The following is a 22880-nucleotide window of genomic DNA, read 5'->3' as shown; positions in this document are numbered from 1 at the left end:
CTATCTTACCGTCTCTAGTGTGACAGTGTGTGAGAACCTCACTGAAGTATCAAAGCTGTGCAGAGCCTCTGTGATTGCACTCTCAGTGGATGTGGTTTTGTTCTGGAGCTGTTTTAATAAGGAAGTACTGGGGAATATATCTAGGGGGCATATTCCTAACAGCTGTCGTCGTCTCTGTGTTGTGATCTGCTAGGAGCATCAATAATCTATAGTGTGTCAGAGGGGTTTTGGCAGACAATGTATCCACACCACATTGTGATTGGTCTGCAATAGACTGAGTGACAGATCCTACCTTCTCAAATAGGAAAGAGAATAAGGGCAATAAATCTCAAGAGGGAATGGTGGAACGGCCTCAGTTGGCGAGATGATGGGAGCCTAGCCTGATCCAGGCAGGTCTCCAATGTGTGTGTGAAGTTCTGCTCCTTCAGTTCTACCTTAGTACTCTTTTCATCTGTTTATAAGCCTTCAATATTGCTGATGAAAGTGGTTCAGCCTAACACCTTCTCTGATTCTAACCTTGTGTAGAAACCTGTGCTTGTCCTCATTCCCATTGATCAGCCATGTGACTTTGAAATACTTGGCTTGACTCTGGTTTTACCTCTTGGCTTCTGCACTTGTCTTCCACAAGCTTTCCCTTCTACATCTGTAACTTTCTCCAAGCCTTTACAGAGGTCCTCTGTCTTCATCTGCAAATCCCAAAGGGCATGCTCCAATTTGTTACAGACTTCCAGTGTGATTTTGGGGTTTGTCCATTAAATGCTATCTGTAATAGTATATAATGTGGTGTATAAGTTATGCTGTTACTAGTTCTAAACAGGCTTAACCTTGTCCAGACAACATTTCTTAAATGGTGTGTGTAAATATTGGAACATTTTTCTGGTCCCTTTTAAAGTGCAGATTTCTGTGGTAGTGGATGCTAAAGGGAAACTTGCAGTGAAATACATTGTATAAAGGCAGAGAAGTTCTATTTTGTATTTTGCGACAAGGTGATGGAGATAAAAATAGATGTACAAATGTTATCTCTACTCATGAACCTAGTCATGAATAAGTCATGTTATTACTTAAATGCCTGTATATGAAACATGTGACTTTAACATAGATTAAAAATTAATTATCTTTGTAGTACTCCTTACAGTTACTGCTACAGGCTGTTGGAGAATTTTAAAGAGTGCAATAAGATATATACATTATTCAATTTGTGCATTAGTACTAAATTGGCAAAACACCACTGAGGATAAATCTCCATAGGCATCTGTAGAATAGCTGGTGTTAGGTATTGCCTGTGTACCACAGGCCACAAGTGTGTGTTAAAAGATACAGAAAGCCTTTTGGTCATGCTAGCCTTTAAAATGTATGATTTAAAATGCAGAGTATTTTTTTGGAAGCTGCTGTTGACACTACCTAAAAGCAACACAACTGCTTCAGAACTGGAGTCCAGAGTAAAGAAACCTCTTCTTGCAAAATGTTCCATGGCACCTTTAACCACTACAAATACCTGAAACCTCTTTGACACTGTATTTGAAAGGATCTGTTCCTTGTGATAGCCCATCTGCTGAACTAGGCCATTACTGACTCATCAATGACTAAATCACTTGTCTTGCTCTCTTTAGAAACTTGGGCTTTATCTGGTGCTCTCTCATGCAAACACTATGTAAATCAACCCTTGCTAAACATGGAGATTTGACAGGAGCAAACTCCACGGCAGGGTAGCTGCGGGCTGCCTCCTGTTCTTTCCTACTCTGATTCAGCGGAAACGAAGTGATTCTGGCAGTCAGACGTTGCATAAGGAGTATGCAGAATCACATCTGCATATCTGTAATGGTCTAATTCTTTAATCTACGCATTTTAAGAGGTGGTTTCATTAACTGGATGAGGCATGCTTAGCTGCACAACGTAGGTTTTCACAAGGTTGTTCAGATTGACATTTTGTCGGGGGCGGGAGCGGGGGGAACCACACAGGCAGAGGGCTGGTATGGTGAAAGATCACATGCCTGATGTGTGATGTGTTTTTCCACTATTGCTTCACTAGATGATATATAGAACTGTGCATGTTAAAGGAACCTTGTAGAAAACAAGCTTTCCTCAGTTAGTGTACTTCAAGTAAACCAAAGCATGTGGTGGCATCAGTGGAGGTTTTGAGAGTGGGAGTGCGAATCCCAAACCTATATCACTTAATGACCAACTCTATAGCTTCAAATCCCGCCTGATTTGCTGAAATGGTTAAAGCGTTCCATGCCTTTATCCTCTTTTCCATCCTATGCTTTAAAGCATACAACAGGATAGCATGCTGCCCTGGATGGGGTGAATGGCCCACCCCTTAGGAACAGTGGTGCTATACCCCGCAGCATTAGAAATAGCAGGAGGTGACACGGCTGTGACCCGCGTGCTCTCGCTGAACTTCATTCCTGCTCTGCAGCTACTTCTGAATGCTACAGTAATGGGAGGAGAAGGTACAGGTCAAAACCCAACACATTTTCACTAAATTAAATTGAAGTGAAATCAATAGACATCTGAAATGATAGAATGAGATTTTATGTTACTGCGTATAAAACTTAAAGATTTAATAGGAAATGGTGAAGTGGGTTATTCATCTTCATATTTAAAAACTTAACTAGATGAGGCATTCTAGTGCACGCATGATTTTTGATGAATGCTTCTGCATTTAAATGTGATACAGCCTACAGGAGAAGCATTTTGTATTGCTTATATTATAAACAATTTGCAAATTTTACTAAAGAACAGTTTCTACTCATGTATTCTTCTGTATTGTGGAAAACCTAAAGAACGAACCCTGAGGCTTTCCTTAATTAACATAGGTGATTCTAATAGCTTTTATTAACTGGATGTATTAACAATGGAGTTAGTCCGAAATACTAAAAAATTGTATTCTCAATAGTAAAATAGCAAAGACTTGCAGATTTGTTCAGTTGCTTGCAGCCTTTGTACCTTGCTTGTTTAAAAAAAATTAGATCTCTTTATGTAATGAGTTACTCTGGTCATGTTGGATTTGGTCTTACTGGGCTTAGTTTTGTTGATATTCTTTTGTGTGTGTTTGTGAAAGGTTACCTTGGAGGAAGTTTGAGGCTCCGATTCCATAAGCAATGAAACAAATGTCCTTCATTTCAGTGTGGCAGATTAGATGGGGTCTGTAATTTAAGGTTTCAGCAAGTCTCCCAAAGTCTGAAATGTGGAGACAAGGAGGAGAACTGAAGATGTGTGCATTATGTCCTTTTTTTCTTAAAAAAAAAAAAAAAAGACACTATCTATAAAAATGGATAGGCTACTTCAGAATTGTCTGTCCTTACAGTCCTGCAGGGACAAACATTCTCAATTGGCCTAGGTACTTCTCAAAAAAGCAAGGGGAGAATGGTTTTATTTTCAACAAAACCTAACTAGGCATAAATAAAACTCGCAGAATAGGTTGCAAGTTATTACAAATACCTGCATATCTCATATTCTTTGTTCTTTTTTAATTATGTGTTCATAATTAGAATGATTTTGCATTTGAAAGCCTTAATGAGTTTCAGTATTTTAGGTGTTGAATAATTCATGCTAAACTTTGTTTACATGTTGTTTATGGCACCAAAGAACCTCAAGCAACAGATTAAAAAAAATTACCACATCCCTTTATTCACAATTATCTTCTGGTTAATAACACCATTTAGACACAACTATCTTGGCAAAATCTTAGCTGTGTTTACATAAAAACTGGTACTACTCCGAGACTCAGCATTGTGTTATAAGGGCTGCCCAAATCATTCCTGGATTATTTTTTTGGTTCCATAGAAAAATGTTTCAACACACTTTGTTTCCAGTTTGGCCTCTTCTGTAAGGGTCCTTTTCTTTATTTTCAGGTTTGTGCGGATTCTATGTCCAAGATACAAGCAGCTTGACTACAAAATGAGCTGTGCTGAAGTGTTTTATTAGGTTTATTCATAGAGTCTAAAGTGATGTTTGTCTCTGTCCTTAAGAAACTTTCTGAGCATTGACTTCTTCAGACTGTGCTAGAGTGATGGTTTGTGGTAGTATCAAGGAGTAGCTTAGTTTTCTGTAAATAATTATTTAATCCAGTAACTGACGCTGATCACAAGAATTGTCTGGGAATACACAGAGGAGAAAATCTCATCTGAAATTACTTGGAAGAACTTGCTTGTAGGTTCATATCTAAATCTTTTTTCAAAGGAAGAAAACAGATTTTTATGAAAATAGTCTCATAAATGTAGAAAGGTGTACTGCATCAGTTCCTTGGCATCTTCTCATGCGTATTCAAACATTGATGGTGAATACTACAAAATTTTATGGCATGGACTTAAATTCTTGGTCATCTAAAAAGCTCGCATAATGATACTGTCACAATATTTTGTGTTTGTCAAAGTTAATGGCAGCCCTGTGCAGAGTAATTGGAAATAATGCTAAGCTGATCTCTAGGGGGTACCTGTTCTCCCAGTGTCTGTGTCCATCTGCACGCCTCACTCATGGTGATGGTGCGCAGTGGGGGGGTGTGTGGCAGAATACACTTACTGACCTGGTACAGCCTAAAGGTGTAGCCACTGGTACTGCATTTGGGTCACACTTTTAGCACACCACTTTAAATTGTCTTTGTTTTCAGCAAGGTAGAGTCAAAGTCAGCATTTATAGCACGGCTGAAAGACCTTGAGCCACTCCTGTGGTCCTGATGGGGTCGTAAGGAATATGTTGCTTAGCAAGCTGCCATGTAAGCTTAAAGGAAAGCTGCTTGAGTGCAAGCTGGTTTTTGAGCCAGGACTTTTATTTTAAAAGGATCACAAATGTTGGCTTTAATATGGAGTGTAGCGAAAAGGGTAAAGCTGTCTCTAAGGTCTTCAACAGTGTGATGAATTGCAGCAGCTAAAAGTTAAGGGATATTGACAATCTGAGCATCTGATTTGTGTCCTAGTTGTTCAGGGATGGAGGGAAAGAAACAATATTCACCTAACAGCTGTCTTTTCTGAATCATGAGTGCTATGCTTAGATGAAAAGTCATTCATCTGGTTTTAGTTTGCATTTAAAATTATTTTTAGTTTATATGGGCCTGACTTGGAGCTCAGAGTTTGAATAAACCCAGAGGTCAAAAGCAAGGTATGTCACAGGCATTTAAGTTTATTGTGGTTTTGTGTTGAAGCCCTGCAAGCCGAAGTCTTCAGCTACAGTTTAATATCTGAGACTTAAGTTTTTCTCTTGATTTCCTTTTTTGATTTCTGCACAATCCCCCCAAATTTTGAAACCTTGTCATTTAGCTTGTTTCACCTGTTCTGAATTTTCATTATAAAGTTTAGTGTTTTGCTTAAAGATGGTAACAGCTAGCTAGCCTTTTATTTTGGAGATAAGATGCTAAACTGTTTTACTGCTAAGGAATATAAACAAGTAGCTGGATTAAACTTATTTAAATTATCTAACAGAGAAGTTCTTTGAAGACTTAAATGAGACTTATAAGTTGATAGTGATACAGATGATAGTGATGAGGGGAACTTAATGTAGAATGTAAAATCATGCTGAATACAGATTTGCATTGATAAAATTGGTGGGGAGAGAAACACTCGGTTTTTGGATGCTTTGCATCTTTTCACTGTACTTGAGTGTTCAAATGAAAAAGATCTTTAGTTAAATGAGGTGTCTTCAACAGAGAAAATGTTAATAATTTTCTGACAGGAAGCCAAGGTCAGGCATAGAAATGGAAAATTAAAGGGGAAAGAAAATGCAGCATCACACTGCACCTCTTCAGAGATCCTTTTAAATAAAAATAGTGTAACTTATCTGCAGTGGTATGCAGCTGTTTTTCTTCAAAGTTGATACTTAGCTTTTCACTTGGTTTCTCTTTAACAGAAGTAGTTTGAAACCTATGCATATTTATGATGCTGATGGTGATTTACAAGGTGTAACAGGCATTTAAATTCGGTCTCTTGCGTAATTCTGTGAAACCAGTGTTAAAGTTATGGGTTTTGTGACATAGAAGCAGTTTAAGCCTACTGGAGTGTATTCAGAGCTTCTTTGGCTGACATCTCTGCTCAAAACATTATTATGCTAATATGACTTCTGAGAGACTGAATCTAAGATGTATCCTGATAGTTTCTTATAGCAAATATATGAAGAATGCTTAGTTTGCAAATAAACTCGCTTGTTCACACATCTGGTAAAAGTCTATAGTTACGAAGGTAGCTAAATGTCTAAATTAATTTTCATTTAGCTTTCTTGCTCCAGAAATAATTTGAATGCTAGATATCAATATTAAACATTCGAACATACTAAAAAAAAGTGGGGGGAATAGCTGTTCCTGTGCTAAAATCTATGTTGTGTAGAGTAATAGACTCTATTACTTTACCTGTTAAGTGAACCTCTGCCCATAGTTAATAAGACAAAGGTACTGCAGATGCAGGGATCATATGCATGCATTAGAGCAGCCTTCCACTAGAGTTGGATGAACTCTTCATGTTCCCAATACATTTCTATGCTTCTGCTTTTTGGGGGCATCAGCTTTATTGGCAGAATGTAGCGAACTACTTAGCCAGCAGAGATCATGTATATTGATTTTTAGTTTTATTTTGTTGGGTGTCTTAAGAATTATCATGGAAATATGAAAGTCTACAGAGCCATGATACAAGCTTAATACAAATTCGAGTACAGAATCTGAAGCATGGAATCCGACAGGAAGAAGATATGACAACCGTATGAAGTCTTAAACAGGCTGGGTATTAGAAAAAAATATTCAAAGAATAGTGTTCTTGTCACACTAACTAAGAAGATACCCTGTAAAAGCCAGTGAAGTAAAACTAACATATACATCAAACGAATATAAGACAATTATTCTATACAAACATGCTGTATTCTAATGTAATTTCTTCTCAAAGCTGTCCTGGACTGAATAATCAAAACTCTTTTAGTATTTGCCATCGCACTAATTTTCTAACTTTATTAATAATGTGCATGTGGAGGATAATCTGGTTATGAGAATGTCTCTCTGTTATGGACACTCAATGGGACCTGCTTGCCCTGGCATAATGTAATTATTGGTTAAAGTAAAAATCAAACCCTGATAAAGGATGAATGAACCTGAATTGTCCCCTGACTGTTAAGCACTTTCATGATCCATTTGCGAAGTTCCCACTTTTGTATCTTTACTTTGAGTAGCTTAGACTTTTCCTGCTGTCAACATGCACTTCATGGAAGATCTCTCTGCTCCTGGATGTTTAGGTTTGGGCCTTACACGCATAACTGAAAACCTGGAGTGGTCTTCAAAGTGGTGTGTATTGGGTTTTTCTGTCGTTGCTGTAGGCAGAGGGGGGGAGTTGGACTGTCAGACTGGCAGGAGATGTGCTGTTCCATGGGGCTCCCGTGAGCTGGAGAAAGCACATGCTCCTAAGCTGCAGCGTAGTTGTGTAGCTGTCTGCAACCCTTACTCTGGAAGCAGATAGTAAGAGCTTTGTAGGTCAGGCCAGAGATTAATGTACAGCTGAGAAAGTGAAGTAGTATTTGTTCGAGTCTCCTACACAGTGCAGGAGATTTGTCGGGTCTGATGTATGCTGCTTTTCCCAACATTTTGCTCCCTGTTGCTTTTTGATTAATGCAACGTTTTGGGAGTTGATGTGACCTTGCAGATTTGGTCCGTTGGAAAGATGTATAACTAATTCCTGAGGTGGAGTGCTCAAAGGAATTCTTGTTTGTATTTATGTAATAATTAATCAAGGAAGTGTTTGTATCTGTGTGCACTGAAATAAATATTATGGTTGGATTCTTCAAAGAGTTAAAATAAAGGTTTAATCAATGTATCAAGTAGTCTATCTACCACACAATATCTGAAATAAATCTGACTTCTTGCATGAATAGCAAAACACGAAAGCTAATAAAACGGAGTTTGTGGGTTGAGCCACATGCATCTTGCCACCCAGACGTCAGCTCCACTGTAGGTGAGCAATCACCACTCCCTGAGTACACCTTGGAGTACTGCTCTGAGTCACAACTGCCGAGGTAAACAGGGACCTGCTGTAGTCCTGGAGCTTTTACTCTGTTTACTCAGCACTCTGTGAAATTAAAATAAACATAGAAAGCATTTTTTACATTAGAACCTCCCCCACTGTGGAGCTCCTCCTGGCCCCCCAAGCAAGCTTCTCCAGCTCCTGTCACCAGTGAGAGGAGTTGACGGGTCCCACATGCAATGGGGATATTGGTGTGGGGGAGCACTCATGCCTCTCCCTGAGAGAGCAATAAAAGCTTTTCAGCTCCTCACTGCTTGTTACTCCTCCCAGTACCACAGCTGTCCAGCTGCAGGGATGCCCTTCCTAGGGCTCTCCTTGTTCAGGTAGTCCCCCCCCCAGTACAGTGACCTGGATGGAAATCAAGTCACCTGAGCTCTACTTTGGAACACGGTCCAAGGACAAATTATGCAACTCTAATCCAACATGAAAATAGATATTCCCAAAGCCCCCTAATTGGGAAAATCCCAGATAGACCTAACAGCATACTTAAAATTCTGCAAGCAGGACTTCAGCAAATGCACTCTGTTATGGGGCACCACCCTGGTACGACCCAGCAGCGACTATCTTGTACTGCCCTGCTTATCCCTGTTGAAACAACACTATGCGCACAAGAGGGCAGGTCCCAGTTACAACGATTGGGAAGATCAAAGCAAATGGCTCAAAACCAGGTTAATTTGAAACTAATGGCCATGTTAAGAAATAAGCAGTTGACTGCATGTCTTATTTTTGGCATCTGAGCAGTTAAATGTTATCACTCTGAGCACTGTATTACGCTAATAAAGTTTTGTGGTGTCAGCACAAGGGTACTTTTTGTACATAATGTTGAAAAACCTATTTTGGCCACAGTTATCTGCTGTGTCGCAGCTTTTGTTGTTTTAGTGTGCCTAGTACAATAAAAACTGTTTTTCTTTAGCCTGAATTGCCATAAGCATGTGACTACGTGACAATCAACACTTTAAAAAAAAGTTTATATTTCCTCTTGTTTGTAAATAAGTTCAGAAAATGGCTATATTTATAGCTAAAGGGGAAAAAAGAACCAAAAGAGACTCAACTATAGTTTTTCAAAATTATTTGAAATTCAGATGTGATTCAAAGGGATGAATTAGCTGATGTGCTTATTTTATAAATCGTCGGTTTTCACGAAATTGCTACATGCCTCTACTCAACTAGATGAAGCTGTTGGCATAAAAACATCATTTGTTATTCTTGGTTAAAAACAACAATAATAAAACAAGGTCCATGCCAATTTCTATAATCTGCCCAACCTATTTTATTCTTACTTACAATCTATTAGCAATTGATGAGATGAGGACAAATACACCCAACAAAACTGGAGCTGCTCAATAACTTATTGAGAAGAAAATAATATAGTTTTATGCGTAGAATATAATATTCCTTGCTATTGCTGAGTGTGCTAGTGTATCACATTGGAACTAAATTGGTTTGCATCTAGAGGTCCTATGAATATGTGCCAAGCAAATGAAAAAAAGAAAAAAAAAAAGTAGGTTTGAGGTGATAGACAAATAAGAGTGTCTCCAGAGGTAGTGTATTATTAAGTTAATGAAGTGGGCCTGTTGGGGCATAGATGTTTTTATTTTTTAATTAAATCTCTAAGTCAACTAAAAATAATAATTTATTGAGATTGTTTCAGCTTGTTTACATATTTGTGAAGGATAGTTTTGCTATTTCTAAAATAATACAATTTGAAAAAATTCATTCTGTCATCTGTATGAGAACCTGATACACTGTATTAAAACTATTTTTAAAGAGCTTTTTTTTTTTACTGGACTGTTCAGGCAGTAAAAATGGTGGCATATAGAGGTAAAATTTTAGAATGCACGAAAAGGAGAAGAAAATTACACTGAAGTTGTTACACTGCTGTAACCGTTCATCCTTCTCTAGGACATACACTGGGCACGATCTTAAAAACAGGACAGATAAAAGCAGTCTCGGGCTAAGTAGTAAAGGTCATTGCAGGGTTCGAAAGGCTGTCATAAATAGTTACTTGGTGACATTAGGGGTGGTTATTCATGCAGACTTCCTCCCCTTATGCTGCAGGGCAGAGCCGGGTACCGGCTAGGGCTCAGGGGATAGGCCATGGGGCATTTTTGCAGGAACTGCTTTGCTGTTAATTAACCAGGTAACAGAAAGTTAGTTTTTCTTGATCTTCTAAAAGTAGCACGCTGCAGATTGAAAACAAATTACTAGATTTTGATTATTCTGGTGTCATTAAGCTTTTTCAATGATTTAGTATTTTTAATGGAAAAAATAGAGCTTGTGTGTGTGTGTACTGAATAGAGAGGGGGGGAAAAAAAAAACCTGAAAGCCTTAGCAGTCTGGGAAAATAGCTTCTGACCCAAGTGTAACATATCCCATGCGGTAAAATGTGTTGAAATGTGTTATGATCTTAATGAAAAACCAAAGCAAAAGTCATACTGTTAGATACATAGTTCTTAATCTAAATAATATTTCTGTGCAGTACAATATACTATTTAAGAGGTTTACTATGATTTTATTATGTAAAAGTTTCCTTTGGGAGTGTTATTTCAATAAAATTCATTGCGAAAAGTAAATATTTTATGACAAGAGAATAACGTTACAGTTACAAGAGTTTTATACTAAACTCAAGGAAAGATTCAAAACTGTGATAGTTTCTTGTCATGCTTCATGATTACTGCCGGTATTGCTATTGAGCTCATGTTTTCCTAGAAAAGTCATGGTTTATTGGGATGTAACTAAGATTGTGAGCTATCAGTATTTTCTTTCAGAGAATAGTATCTTCCTGCTTATCATTAAAACATTGGACTGATTCTGTAAACATTTGTTGTTGGAAATGAGATATTTTTAGTCATTCGACAGTGCTAGTGACCATCATTGGAAATGGATTCAGTAGATGCAGACAGAGTAAATTTGCTGTAACTGATACTGATGCTCTTCGGTTACAACAGAGTAGTAACTGAATGGTGTTTTAACAAGAGTTTTATTCCCTGGAAATTCTACAAATACTATAATGGCTTCTACATCTTCAATACTTGCAAAAATGTATTGATTTATCAATTCATTTCATTGTTCATTGAACATTTCATTGTTCAATGTTGTCTTGTTTACTTATCAATTTAAGTACTAAGTAATTAATTCAGAAATATTGCTCTCCTCTTCGTTTTCCATTCTGCATAGATAAAAAGAAGCAAAACCTGCAGGTAAAAATAAGGCTAAAATAACTGCTTTTCTTCTCTTGATATTTGCTGGTACACGTGAATCCTGTAATCTTTTGGGGGGTGACTGCATGTCTACAGAAAGGGAAACTGGGACAGGAGGAACAGGTAGCATTAAAATCCAGTCAGAGACCAGGTCTTCCAGGAGGCATAACAGCAAGTATTTGGTCCTCTTGTGTAGATAACAAAGAAAAATTGTATAATTCAGTTTAAGACTACTGAGCGCGCACACACGCACCCCCTCCTGCAGCAATTTTGTATTTGTCCGTGCAATAGCAAAGGCAGATTCTGTGGTGCCCAAAGCAGTGAGCAATAGCAGTTATCTCCTGCTTGTGCTACTAGATGTACGCTTGTATGCTGGGTGATTAGATCTGAGGAGATACCATAGCCATTGTCTCATTAAGACCTCTGTACCGTTGTGGAAAATGGAGCTGTGTGATGCAGGGAGGTAGGGAGTCTGGGTTAACCAGCCATTGAACTACCCTCACCAGCTAACTTGGTGAGCTGCAGAACCGCTGTGCCCCGGGTCTGCTCTTGGGAACAGCCATCCTTGAACTGGCATTGAGAAAGGATCATTGGAGGCTCCAGGAGCAGTCAGACTGTGCAGAGAAATCGTTTCCCAGTAAGACCCTCTGTGTCAAAGTCATCAGGCAGGGGTTCTGCTGGAGACAGACTTAAACTCTCAGGTGAAGATCTTTGTGGTATCAGCATGGTCAGGCAACAAAGACCTTGATTTTACCATGAAACAAAAGGGTCAGTAGAAGGGGGGAAAAGGAAGAATGACTTCCAACTGCTGTTCATGTGTGGCGTATGGAGGGCTGTGACTGAGCAGAAAGGAATTCACGAGGATGGTTGTGGTCTGCAAGCACGGTTTGGTGCTAGAGCCTGAGATTCCAAAAGCTAGGAGACAGGGCAGGGAAGTGACCATTGACATCAGCTAGAACAGGACATGGCTGGGATGGCATTGTTGCAATGTGCCATGGGTTTTACTTTCTCCAAAAACTTCAGCCTGCACCAATACAACGTATGCCACGCAGCATCAAGATACTGTCTTCTAGCAGTGCGTATGTGAGACCGTGGTCCATGCACAGAGCTTCTGAGTCATGCTGTTCTGAGATTTGTCTCTCTGGAGAACAGATGGTAAACTCCCAGTTGACTTCAGCTTCTTTCTTAGTTTCAGGATGATCAAGGAAAAATATTTTCAGTCTGATAAGAAAGGAGAGGCAGTGGCATTTTGTCTGAATTTACTGATTGAGTTTTCAAACTACGTATTTCAATTAAAGACCATAAATAATATTTTTTATAAACGTGACACACAGAGGAAGACTCAGAATAAATAGACAAATTGTTTTCTGTTGTTTTAAAAAACAAACAAAACAAAAAAGAAGAAAAAAATATTGTGTTCTTGTTCCCAAAGGGGTCGAGGAGACTTTGGGGGCATTGCAGCTGTGGAAAATCTTGTGCTCTTTGGCCTCTGAGATCGCAGTTGCTGTGTAGTATTTTGAGGGAGGTAGCACGCAAATAATCTCGGAGCATCTCTTTTCCAGGGAGATAGCAGGAGGAGGGACCAGCACCCATTTTTTTTTTATTTTTTTTTGTAATGATGGTGAGGGAGGGAACAAAAAGTTCACATGCGCATATATGCTCCTGTATTGTACTGGTGCCAAAATGAATTTTAATATTCTATGGAACTGGGATAGAAAATTTGGGTTAAAATGTATAGTATTTTGTATTATTACGTGCAAGATGTATGATTGCACAAACCCCCTTACAACCTGTTTTTAATGGAGAAGAGTGACAGATATAAAAGCTTTATTATACATTAAGGACTAAAAAGGACTAAAACAGCCAAGGTGAAACTTTTTTGTTGTAAATGTTCTCTTGCTTTTCCTTACCTTGCACAGTAAGTATATACAGATGTAAACTGGCTGTACAATTTACAGATCAAGAGTTAGTATGTGTGGATGCCGCTCAGTGAAATGATTGAAATGGACTGTGTGTATATATAAAAAATACATACATACACAGTCATCGACTAAATTTGGCTATTGCAAGGCCTACCCTTAATCCACCACAGTCACAGAAAATTTTGCTACTCAGGCCGTGAGGATCAACTCAAACTTATAACAGCTCTGGAGACTGCTCAATAAGTCAAGCAAGGCAGTTAATATCTAAGAGCAAGTCAACCATATTACGTAGTTAATAGTATTGCATTTCCGTGAGAAGATTATTTTGTGGAACATTAGGCCACAGCCACCCAAAAAAGGCTGTGGCATAAGCAAACATGCATTTACAGTTTGTTAGCTGCTTTCTGGTATCTGCCCACTGTCTCTGTAAATTGTGTCAAAAACTTCTGCGTGTTAGCATGATCTGCTCTTAAGCTCATTCCCATCTTTATTTTGTTCTGTCAAGTTGCTGTGCCTTATTAAAAATATTAGTGAAAATTAGTACTGATGCAGTACATGATCATCGCAGTCAGACATTGAAGTAACTTTTATTTTGATGATGTTCTGTTATTTATCTTACAAGAATGCTGATGTCTGTCCTGACTCCTGAAAACGAGCATAATGTGTATACCCTGTAGACATCTCCCGTTCCCGTAGTTTGTATTGTGTTACAAGTGTGCCTTTGCTATTCTGGTGAGCAGGCTTCAGTTTCTGCCCTGGCCCCGGCTGCGGGGAGGCAGAGCCATGGCGGGAGGTGACAGCGGATGGGATCTGGTGGGATCAAGGCTTTGGGCAACTGGGATCTGTTCAGCCTGAGCCACCTCAGAGTCAGTCCTGCTGGCCACATTGGGCTGATTCAGCCTCAGTCTGAGAGCACACAGTAAGAATTGACGAGTTTTCCCCACAGAAATCTTTTTCTCAGTATTTTTATTTCCCTAGCTGTGGTTTTCAGGATATTAACCTGCTAGTAGTTTCCATTCCTTAATACATTGTTGGTATTTTTAGTTCTCTGTATAAAACGTCTGTCCTGCCACTGGATGCTCAATATTTTTGCTTTGCTATTTCCGCAAATCTTAAAGCACTGTTTTTTGTCTCCCTTAATATTTCCCTCATGTTAAATTTAAATTATTTGCCTTTTATCTTTGTCCATCTAGCTGCTTCTGCCATCTTCCTTTAATTTCCTTTCTGAAGTATGGTCACATCATTGCAGCCAGTATCTATTTTTTCTAATGTTAGGTATACAAGAGCTATATTGGAGCACTTTTGTCTACTATGGCTTCTCAGTTTTGATTATCCCAGTCGAGGACCGAAATTCATGTTAAGTATTTCTACTTATTGAGAACAGCAGACTCTTTCATTTTATAGAAATATGTGAAAGATTGCTGTAAATGGATTATAAAAGTTTGCTATTTTAACGGATGATATAATTGCAAAAAGTTGTGTTTCTTTTTTTTTTTTTTTCTTTTCTCATTAAATGGAATAACTGGTACAAATGATGCGCGTATGAGACTAGTGATATGCCTCCATTGGTAGAAGCATTGATGTCAGGTGTGGAGTAAATGGTGTGCAGCTTTTTCAGTTTTGTGGTATCTTTGGTTAAGATAATAGCTGCATATCATTTAGTATTGTATTCTATTCATAATACTAATCTGAGTAGGTGGACACATGCCTCCAAAACTACACAGACTTTATGCAATACGACTCTGTATATATAGCTGAAAAGGGAAAGAAAAGGTCGTGCTTGTGATCAGTTGACACTCATACTCCCTTGTGGAGGCTGAGAATCCCTTCTGCACTGTGATGGAGGATTGATGTTTGCTACCGAAAAAAACTGTCAGAAATTCAGGATGGCAGTTCTTCCCTTTGTGGGAATGAAGAGTGATTATTTATGGCATGTAGGTTGTTGCAGCTTAGACAGTTCTGATGGAGAGAGAGAAACAAGGCTCTTTCTCAGAGGCAGAATATACAGTCTCTTCTGATCCCTTGTTTTTAGTGCTTTATTTTTAGATGTACTATTTTTAAACAGCTTGAAATACAAAAATATTTGCTTTTTTCCCCAGTTAAAAGAAAACCCTGTTGTGACACAGCATGACTCAATCTTTTTATAGCCACATCAAATACGTGTTGCTTAGGATAATGTAAAAGTATACAAACAATAATAAAGGCAAAAATAAGAAACCAGCAGTTGCTGTTGTAACACAAGGTGGAGGGCAGTAAAAAAATAAATCTGTAAATAAATGTCTCATCAATATTCATTATTCATTCCAAACAAAACAATGATATGTTTTAACCATATCATACCAAAAGTAGTACAGAAAGTATTTGGTACATAGACAGTATTTTACATCCCCTCCATTGGTATTAATGTAGCAATTGTCTTAATCTCTTAATGAGTGGATGTTAAGGGAGAAGTACAAAGTGAGAGTAGAATTAAGTTTTTAGGTTCTTTGGCGTCTTGATTGTTGTGATGCTGAAGACAATGAAGTTGTTGAGGTGGAGCGGGCAGTGCTGCCTGGTCTCCAGCCAGGGGGTGACTGGATGCGTGCTCCTGGAGCAGTACAGCTCGGGAACAGCAGGCTCCTAGCTCCCAGGGCATCTTGTGACTCATAAATATTATTCTTGTCAGTGCAAAGCAGATCTGATTTGGAGCCTAAACCAGCCACCAGATGAATAATAACAGCTGACAGCAATGTGGTACACGCCTTTAATTCCAGCGTCGCCCGCTCAGCCTCCGTTCCCGGTGCAACGCCAGCACTGGGTTTGAAGCTGGGGGAGAGCCTGAAGGAGGCCTGGCAGCCAGGTTGTTCAACACCCGTGTTTCCACTCCTGTGGCGTTTAGCAGGCTGCTGATGTGTTTTTGTTTTTTGTATTCTTCCTAATCTGCCAAGCTCATCTTTTTTCAGATCCTTAGGCATTGCTAGTGCTGACACAAAGACTTTCATTTGCTTATTTATTGTACAGTCAGATCACATCTTTCACTGAGAAAAGAGAAGCCAAGTTGCTATTTGCTGACACCCGGGTGTCAGCAGGGGTAGGCGCAGGGATGGACCGCAAGCTCTGTGCCTCTCTGTTGGCCCAGACCTGGCCAAGCCGCAGGGGAGCTCTGTTGGAGTCACTGAGTCCTCACTGGGGCTAGTGCTGCCATGGGGGTGAGGGGCATCTCCACCCACCCTTGTTCTGCTGGCTCTGAAGGTCCTGGTCAGTCCCAGGAGACCCAGCCTGTCCCTGGAGCAGGGGTGGAGGGGAAAGCCTGTTTTGTGAGCGGCAACACAGGACAATTAGCAGCTGAGTGAATTAGTGAGTCCTCCCTGCAAAGCAGGATCAAGTTAAGGTGGACACCAGGTAACTAGCTCAAGTGTAAATTGTCTCCAGATTAGGGTGCTGCATTTTTATGTGGATGGTAGAAATCTCTAGCTAAACTAAAGGTTAAATTCTCAAGAAATATGCAATAAGCACAAATCTTTAGTATTTGCAATGTGGGCAATTGAAAGGCATTGTCATTGTAAAGTATATATCCTTGACCTTTAGGAAATATGGGGCCTGAAGAAATATGAAGAGTTACTTTTACAGCTGCAGTGTTGTGGAGTCTTTTCAGATGATTTATGAAAGAAATAGTTTTGGTTTTTTTAATTATTTCAAAACCATACAAAAACCAGTTAATTGTTAGCTGGACGTGTGTGGGTGCTGGGGAGAGCTCTTGGGCAAGCTGAGCCTTCCTGGTGCTGCCCCTCTCGCTCATGTCCTGCTTCGCATTGCTTTTGGGAAAGAACCCTTTGGCCTGGTAGTGTGTGTGGCTTAATCACAGCCAGCAACAGTCACTGACTTTTATAAAAACTGCTGTTTTGCAAACTGTGTGCACGTTTTCCATATCTCCTGTGGTGTTGTGAGCTTTGTCCTCTTCTCTTTGAATTTACTGAGTCTGATGCCATAGCTTCCAGTGGGAAGCTTGATTGTTTTCCCACACTCATTTCTTACATGTTTTGTGTACCTTACTCTATTATCTGATACTAAAGCACATTCTGTATAGCTTTGTGAAGAATGTAATTCTTGGTTTTTATTTTGATACTGTACTTTTTTGTCCATCCTGCCAGTTCCTTTTTCCAAGTGTAATATCACAAATAGCTGATGAGTACTGCACTGAAGGAAATTATGCTTCTGTTGGACTTCTGCGTTGTCCGATAACCTGACCTTCAACTGCTTTTTTTCAGTCACATGTTTTATAACAATTTCCAGAAATTAATTGGTTCCTTCATTTTCTTAGTGCTTCCAGATCACTACTTCCATTGTGCAAATATAAAATTGTCAAGGTTCACACAAACTAAGCTATTTAAGATTACTAGTTTACTGAAGCTCATGTAAGGTATTGGATGTTCAAGAAAATTGCTGTGATTGTGTGTTTTCAGACATATTTGCCTCTGCTGTACTGTATTTACAAGCATTCTTTTCATTCAAGTTTGCAACTATTCTTCGGTGTTACTAGCAGTGATGGAGTTGCATCAATGGTAGTAGTGGCTGGAGGCTTAATAGAAGACACGCACAAAGCCTAGAAGTCCGCTGCTGTCTGCAGTAGTAAAATGGGTCTGGGTTTAGTGCCAGTTAATTTAATTTGAGATAAAAATCCAGTTGATCCTTGATTTGTCAGTCAAGTTGTGATGAGGCTAGCCTGTAGGCCTGACTTCCTTTGCTAATGCACATTATGCTTTAAATCTGTGTCTGCATTAGTTTTTGTTAGGTTTTCCCACTAATGGATGCAGTGAAGGTTGTGGAAAAATGTAGTCTGAGACTGGTTTAATGAAAACTTTTAGCCAACCCAGCTTAAAATAATAACCGTGTGCTGCCCGACTCCATTTGTAGTTCCCCTTCTTGTGCCTGGTGTCAGTACGAGTCAGTACCTAAGGACACAACTGGGCAGACGCGCTTTTGTGTTAGTGCGGTTGCCCAGATCATTTGTTAGCACAGACGGGTGTATGTACAAAAGCTGCACCTCTGTGAATTGCTAATGTCCCATTTCAAAATACTTGGAGTGCAGCCAAAGTGTACAGAGTACCAACATTTTCTCATTTAATCCGTATAATTATGCATTATTTTACTCTGCAAAATACTTTATAATAATAAATTGCTTGTATTCTGATGAATATGACTTGAATCCGTAACATACATGAGAGCACTACAGCTAAATCTCATTGTTTGAAACTGTGGTATTAAAAAATGAGGGGAATACACAGAATTGCCATTTTGTTGGCCACATCTTTCTTGACAGCATGTTTGATAACTTCCCATTGTAAAATCTGTTAATTCCAGCATCACTAATTTCAGTATCGTGTAAACAAAAATTGAAGTATAAAAAGGCAAGAGGGCAGAACTTCGTTAGCGTTATCTGCCAGGCTGCAGAAAATTGGTTTGGAGAGCAGATTTATAGCTGAATTAATAGCATTGATCTAGACTGGATTTAAATTTGTTTGAGGGTGTTCAAATCAGCTGGAAAAAAACAGATTTTGATTTCAAGTGGTACAGCTTGAAATGTCACAAGTTTTCAGGAGCATCCTGAAATAGTAGTCTCTGTGTGTGGGGAGCGACTCTCTTGAGATGTCAGCTAAGCATGGTGACTAACGGATCAGAAGGGGCTGTGAAGACGTGCAGCCGACAAGCTGTGTAACGTAATCTGCAGAACATCACGGAGCGCCTACTGCATCAGGCTCACGGCTTCCAGTTGAGTAACAGCGTATGTGCAGCTTTGACTTTTCAGTCAGACTGTAAACGATGGAGAATCCACCGTACCTGTTGCACTGTAGGGGTGTAATTTTTGCATCCTTGGCTTACAATAACTGCATCTCAGTTGGAATGATTGGTTTTTTTCTGCTAGATTTAGAAATGTCTGCCATCTGAAATCCCTTCTGTGTGTAGACATTCACAAAGCCCCATGGAATTACCCTCTAATTTTTGAGGGCAGTGCAGTTCTTTAATAGTTCAGAGGCCAAGTCGGTTGACATCATTTACATATATGTAACGCCTGGATCAAGGAATAGAATTCAATGAAAGAAAAATATTTTGGAAGTTGGAATTTGGATAGATTGTTTTCTGTTATTTGATGCTAATGAGAGACATGGTAACCTTTTTGATGCTTATTGTGCTTTCCTGCAGGGCAGCAAAGGACACTACAGATACCACTGGCAGAGCCACAATGTCAAGCACAGTGGAGTGGACGACATGGTCCTTCTTTCCAAAATCACAGAGGATTCCATAGTGGAGAACCTGAAGAAACGATACATGGATGACTATATTTTTGTATCCTTTTATAGTGTTGTTTTTAGTGGGGCTCTGTGGACTTGCTGAGCCAATGTGAAACTAATTATATGTATGTATTCTATTTAAGCAGATTACTCAAAGATGCTGAGCATTTTATGTGACAGTTCACCTGAGATTACACAAAATGCTTTGTAAACTGAGCTAATTATGAGGGTTGAAATTAAGATCTGAAAAATTATTTTAAGGTATTCTTTTTGAGATTTGGAATTGCTTTTGCCATTGTTGAAGATAGGCCTGTAGCTCCATGTATCGATATATCCATGTGACCCCTGAAGCTACTACGGTAATGCTGCTTCTAAGAGCAAGAATTAATGGGTTTAAGGCCTCTATATATGTCTTGATGCCATGTTGTCTTCTACAGCTCCCAGATTCTAATGCTTTCAAAATAGCATTTCTTCTGTGACATAACCCTATTTACAACTTATTCTGGAATTGTTAATGCAGTGAATCATGGTCTGGTGGAAACAGGTGAACATCTGTAAATCTACAGTGTTCGCACTTAATTTTCTTTTTCTATGATTAATGAAAACACAAAAGATTTAAATACCTGAACATAAAACCTAACAAGAAAAACAGATTTCAGCACCAAAGCTTTGCTTTTTTCTTTTTTTTTTTGCGATTTCATAGGAAAGGAATTCCTTGAGATAAGAAAAGTCACTATTTAATTTTTAATTTTTATCTTTCACAATATAACATGAGCTGCAATAATGAATTTGGTAAACACTAGTCAATATGATATGTACTAGAAAGTGATACTGTTTCTTCTGCTGCTGTAGCCAGGTTTTCATACTTCCTAGCTGTATCTGGAGAATAGCTTCCTTGAAGAGTTTAACTTTTTTTTTTTTTAGCAGAAGGGGAAGGAAATATAACATCTCCTGGCTATTTGCATGTATTCAGATGATTAAGAGCTAAGTAGCAGCTCAATTTAGCAAGGACTGATAGCGGGAAATTAATGTTGCAGTTGTGCTGATTTCCATCCCAAACAACAGAGGTTTTTAATATGTGCATGCATATGCATTTGGATCCCCTGTTCAATAAAGTACTACACCATTATTAAATTTCCCTTATAGAAATGTGGTAAAGTTGCACAATATTTGTCAGACTGTAGTATTGGGGCAAACTGTAGCGCTCTTCCTCTTAGTAACACGAGCGCTTTTGTCCCTGTGGGACAGGACTTCCATCTTCTATGCAGTACATTCACAAAGTCTTCAGTGCTCTGTGCTGAAGAAATGTTTTTATGCTTTTTTTCTTGTAAAAATAAGTGAAGTTAATATGGAGATGGTCTTTATACTGAAACAGGAATAAGTATGTTTTCCAAGGGGACTTGGGGTCACATAAGGGATCAGAGTCTTCTTTTGAAGCATTTTAATTCCTTTGTGTAGGGAGAAAAGACTCCTTTTGCAGTTCTGAGAAGGCTTTTCATTCTAAAATGGAGATCATCTCTTGAATCTTTCAGTTGTTTGTATGTCCACCCATGAATGAACATTTCTCTGTGCTATGTTGCACAGAGATTAACGAATCGTCCCGGAAAATGCTGGTATTGTTTACCAACAGAATACTGTCACTTTGGGTGTTTATACTGACACAATGTATGCTTGATTTATTATATTTGAGACCCAGATGTTGTCACTTTTCTTTGAATTAAATTAAAAAATGTATGAAGAAAGCATTGCAAATGAACAGTACAGAAATTACGTTCACTGAGTTACACTTCTCTAACATGTTACCATTTTGTGCTGTGACTCCACAATAATAGATTCTTACATAGGATAATCCAGCAGGATAAATTTGTTAATTTTCCTACATTTGCACAGAAAGCTTACATAGTAAGTTTGCCTATGAACAATTCCAGATTGTTAAATGAAATGTGCAGTACAACATTTTGGATTCACTGACATGGGTACGCTGCCAACTCCCGGCTCCATGAACCAGTCCTGCCTGTAAAGTAGTATCAGTTGCTTCATATGTGTACACTGCAATTCGAATTCCAAAGGTTTCTAAAGTGTTTTGTAAATGTGTACGTGTGCAGCACATTCAAAATCTTGCAAAAAAGCTTTCTGGGACTAATAATAGCTTGAAACTGAGTGTCTTCTTATAGGGCAGCCTGCAGATAAGACTCCTAGAGACTGTTAATAGTTACATTCATAAAATACCACCACATACTGCATTACCTAATTCCCTTAGCTCCTCAGCTAGTACATGCAGCTGAGTAATTGTCCAATTTAGCTCAGTAGTGGCCATTTCCATCTGACTGTGCGTGCTCAGCACTATCTCTGTGAGATCAGAATGTGTCACTGTAGCTTATTCTGCAAAGGTCAAAACAATCGTTTCTAATACAGACAATATGACCTCCTCGGTTACAAAGGAGTAAAACAGTTTAAATGTGCCATTTCCTTTATGTATTTTTATTCAAGGTGTGTTGTGTTTGCGCCTCTAACACATGTTTCTATACTTAGCTTGTCCTAAAATAAATATTTTGGTAATATGAAAGTATCCCATTGAATGGTATGTTTATATTCTTGTAAGCCTGCTAATTTCATTTTTATTAACAATTGTTGTAAGCTATGGGGGTTTTACTATTATTTGAAGCGGTGCTGTATTATGTAATAGATGGAAATGTTATTTGGCGATCACTAGTGGTAAGGTAATACTTTTGGAAACTGTAGTTACCTTAACTTCTTTGGAATACAGACATATATTGGCTCTGTATTAATCTCTGTGAATCCTTTCAAGCAAATGCCATATTTTGGGGAAAAGGAAATTGAAATGTACCAAGGAGCAGTAAGTAAAGTTGTCTAAAATGTGCTGCAGTATTCAGGGGCATGTAAATATTATTCTATGTGCTTGAACTCTTGGAAGCATTTGTTTCTGGGTTTGGGTAGTGTTGTACTAGCCTGGGAGAATTAGATTGATATCCATTACCATATATTGACTCTTCAAACTGAATTCCCTGGAACATAGGATTAGGATTTCAAGAAAATACTTGTATTGATTAACTCTAATCCTTATCAGGTTTCTCCTCTTGACATGTCCCTCTTCCTGCAAAGGCAGTTTTTAAGCTATTGTATGCTTAAAGTGTGGTGCACAACACAAAATAGCCATTAGCGGATTTGGAGGCTATGGCTTGAGAACTCTCAAACTGGACAAGAACAATAAAAAAATTGAGATGCCAAAATTAGATCCAACTTTTGAAAATCTAGCTTGAAGAGTGAGTCAACACAAGGGTGTTAGGGACTTAAAAATTCAGTTTCCCACTCTGCTTGAGTTGGGCATGTCCATAGACTTGGGAAACCATTTGGTTTGCATGGACTCAGTGGGTAAAAATGAGATATACAGCACCAGGCTCTGTCTAGCAGATTGGGTGGTTTATTGTTAGCATATGACCAGCGGTGGAATGGGCTTAAATTATGTGAGTTTCTCTTGGA

The 22880-nt window shown here is 38.8% G+C and overlaps 1 protein-coding gene across 2 annotated transcripts in view; it reads left to right on the top strand.

Moving 5' to 3' along the window:
• Positions 1–22880, top strand: part of MYO1E (myosin IE) — an 88239-nt gene that overhangs the window by 13707 nt on the left and 51652 nt on the right. For both annotated transcript variants that reach the window (XR_012588933.1, XM_074599633.1), the window contains exons 2-3: positions 19291–19434; positions 22147–22236. Coding sequence is in view for 1 of the 2 variants with exons in the window: in XM_074599633.1 (XP_074455734.1) it covers positions 19291–19434; positions 22147–22236 (234 nt within the window). In the remaining variant the exon portion in view is untranslated. The remainder of the gene's footprint in view (positions 1–19290; positions 19435–22146; positions 22237–22880) is intronic.

The sequence above is a fragment of the Larus michahellis genome, chromosome 9 (assembly GCF_964199755.1).
Source record: "Larus michahellis chromosome 9, bLarMic1.1, whole genome shotgun sequence".
Taxonomy (NCBI): domain Eukaryota; kingdom Metazoa; phylum Chordata; class Aves; order Charadriiformes; family Laridae; genus Larus; species Larus michahellis.
This window is presented reverse-complemented; position numbering and strand designations above follow the sequence as displayed.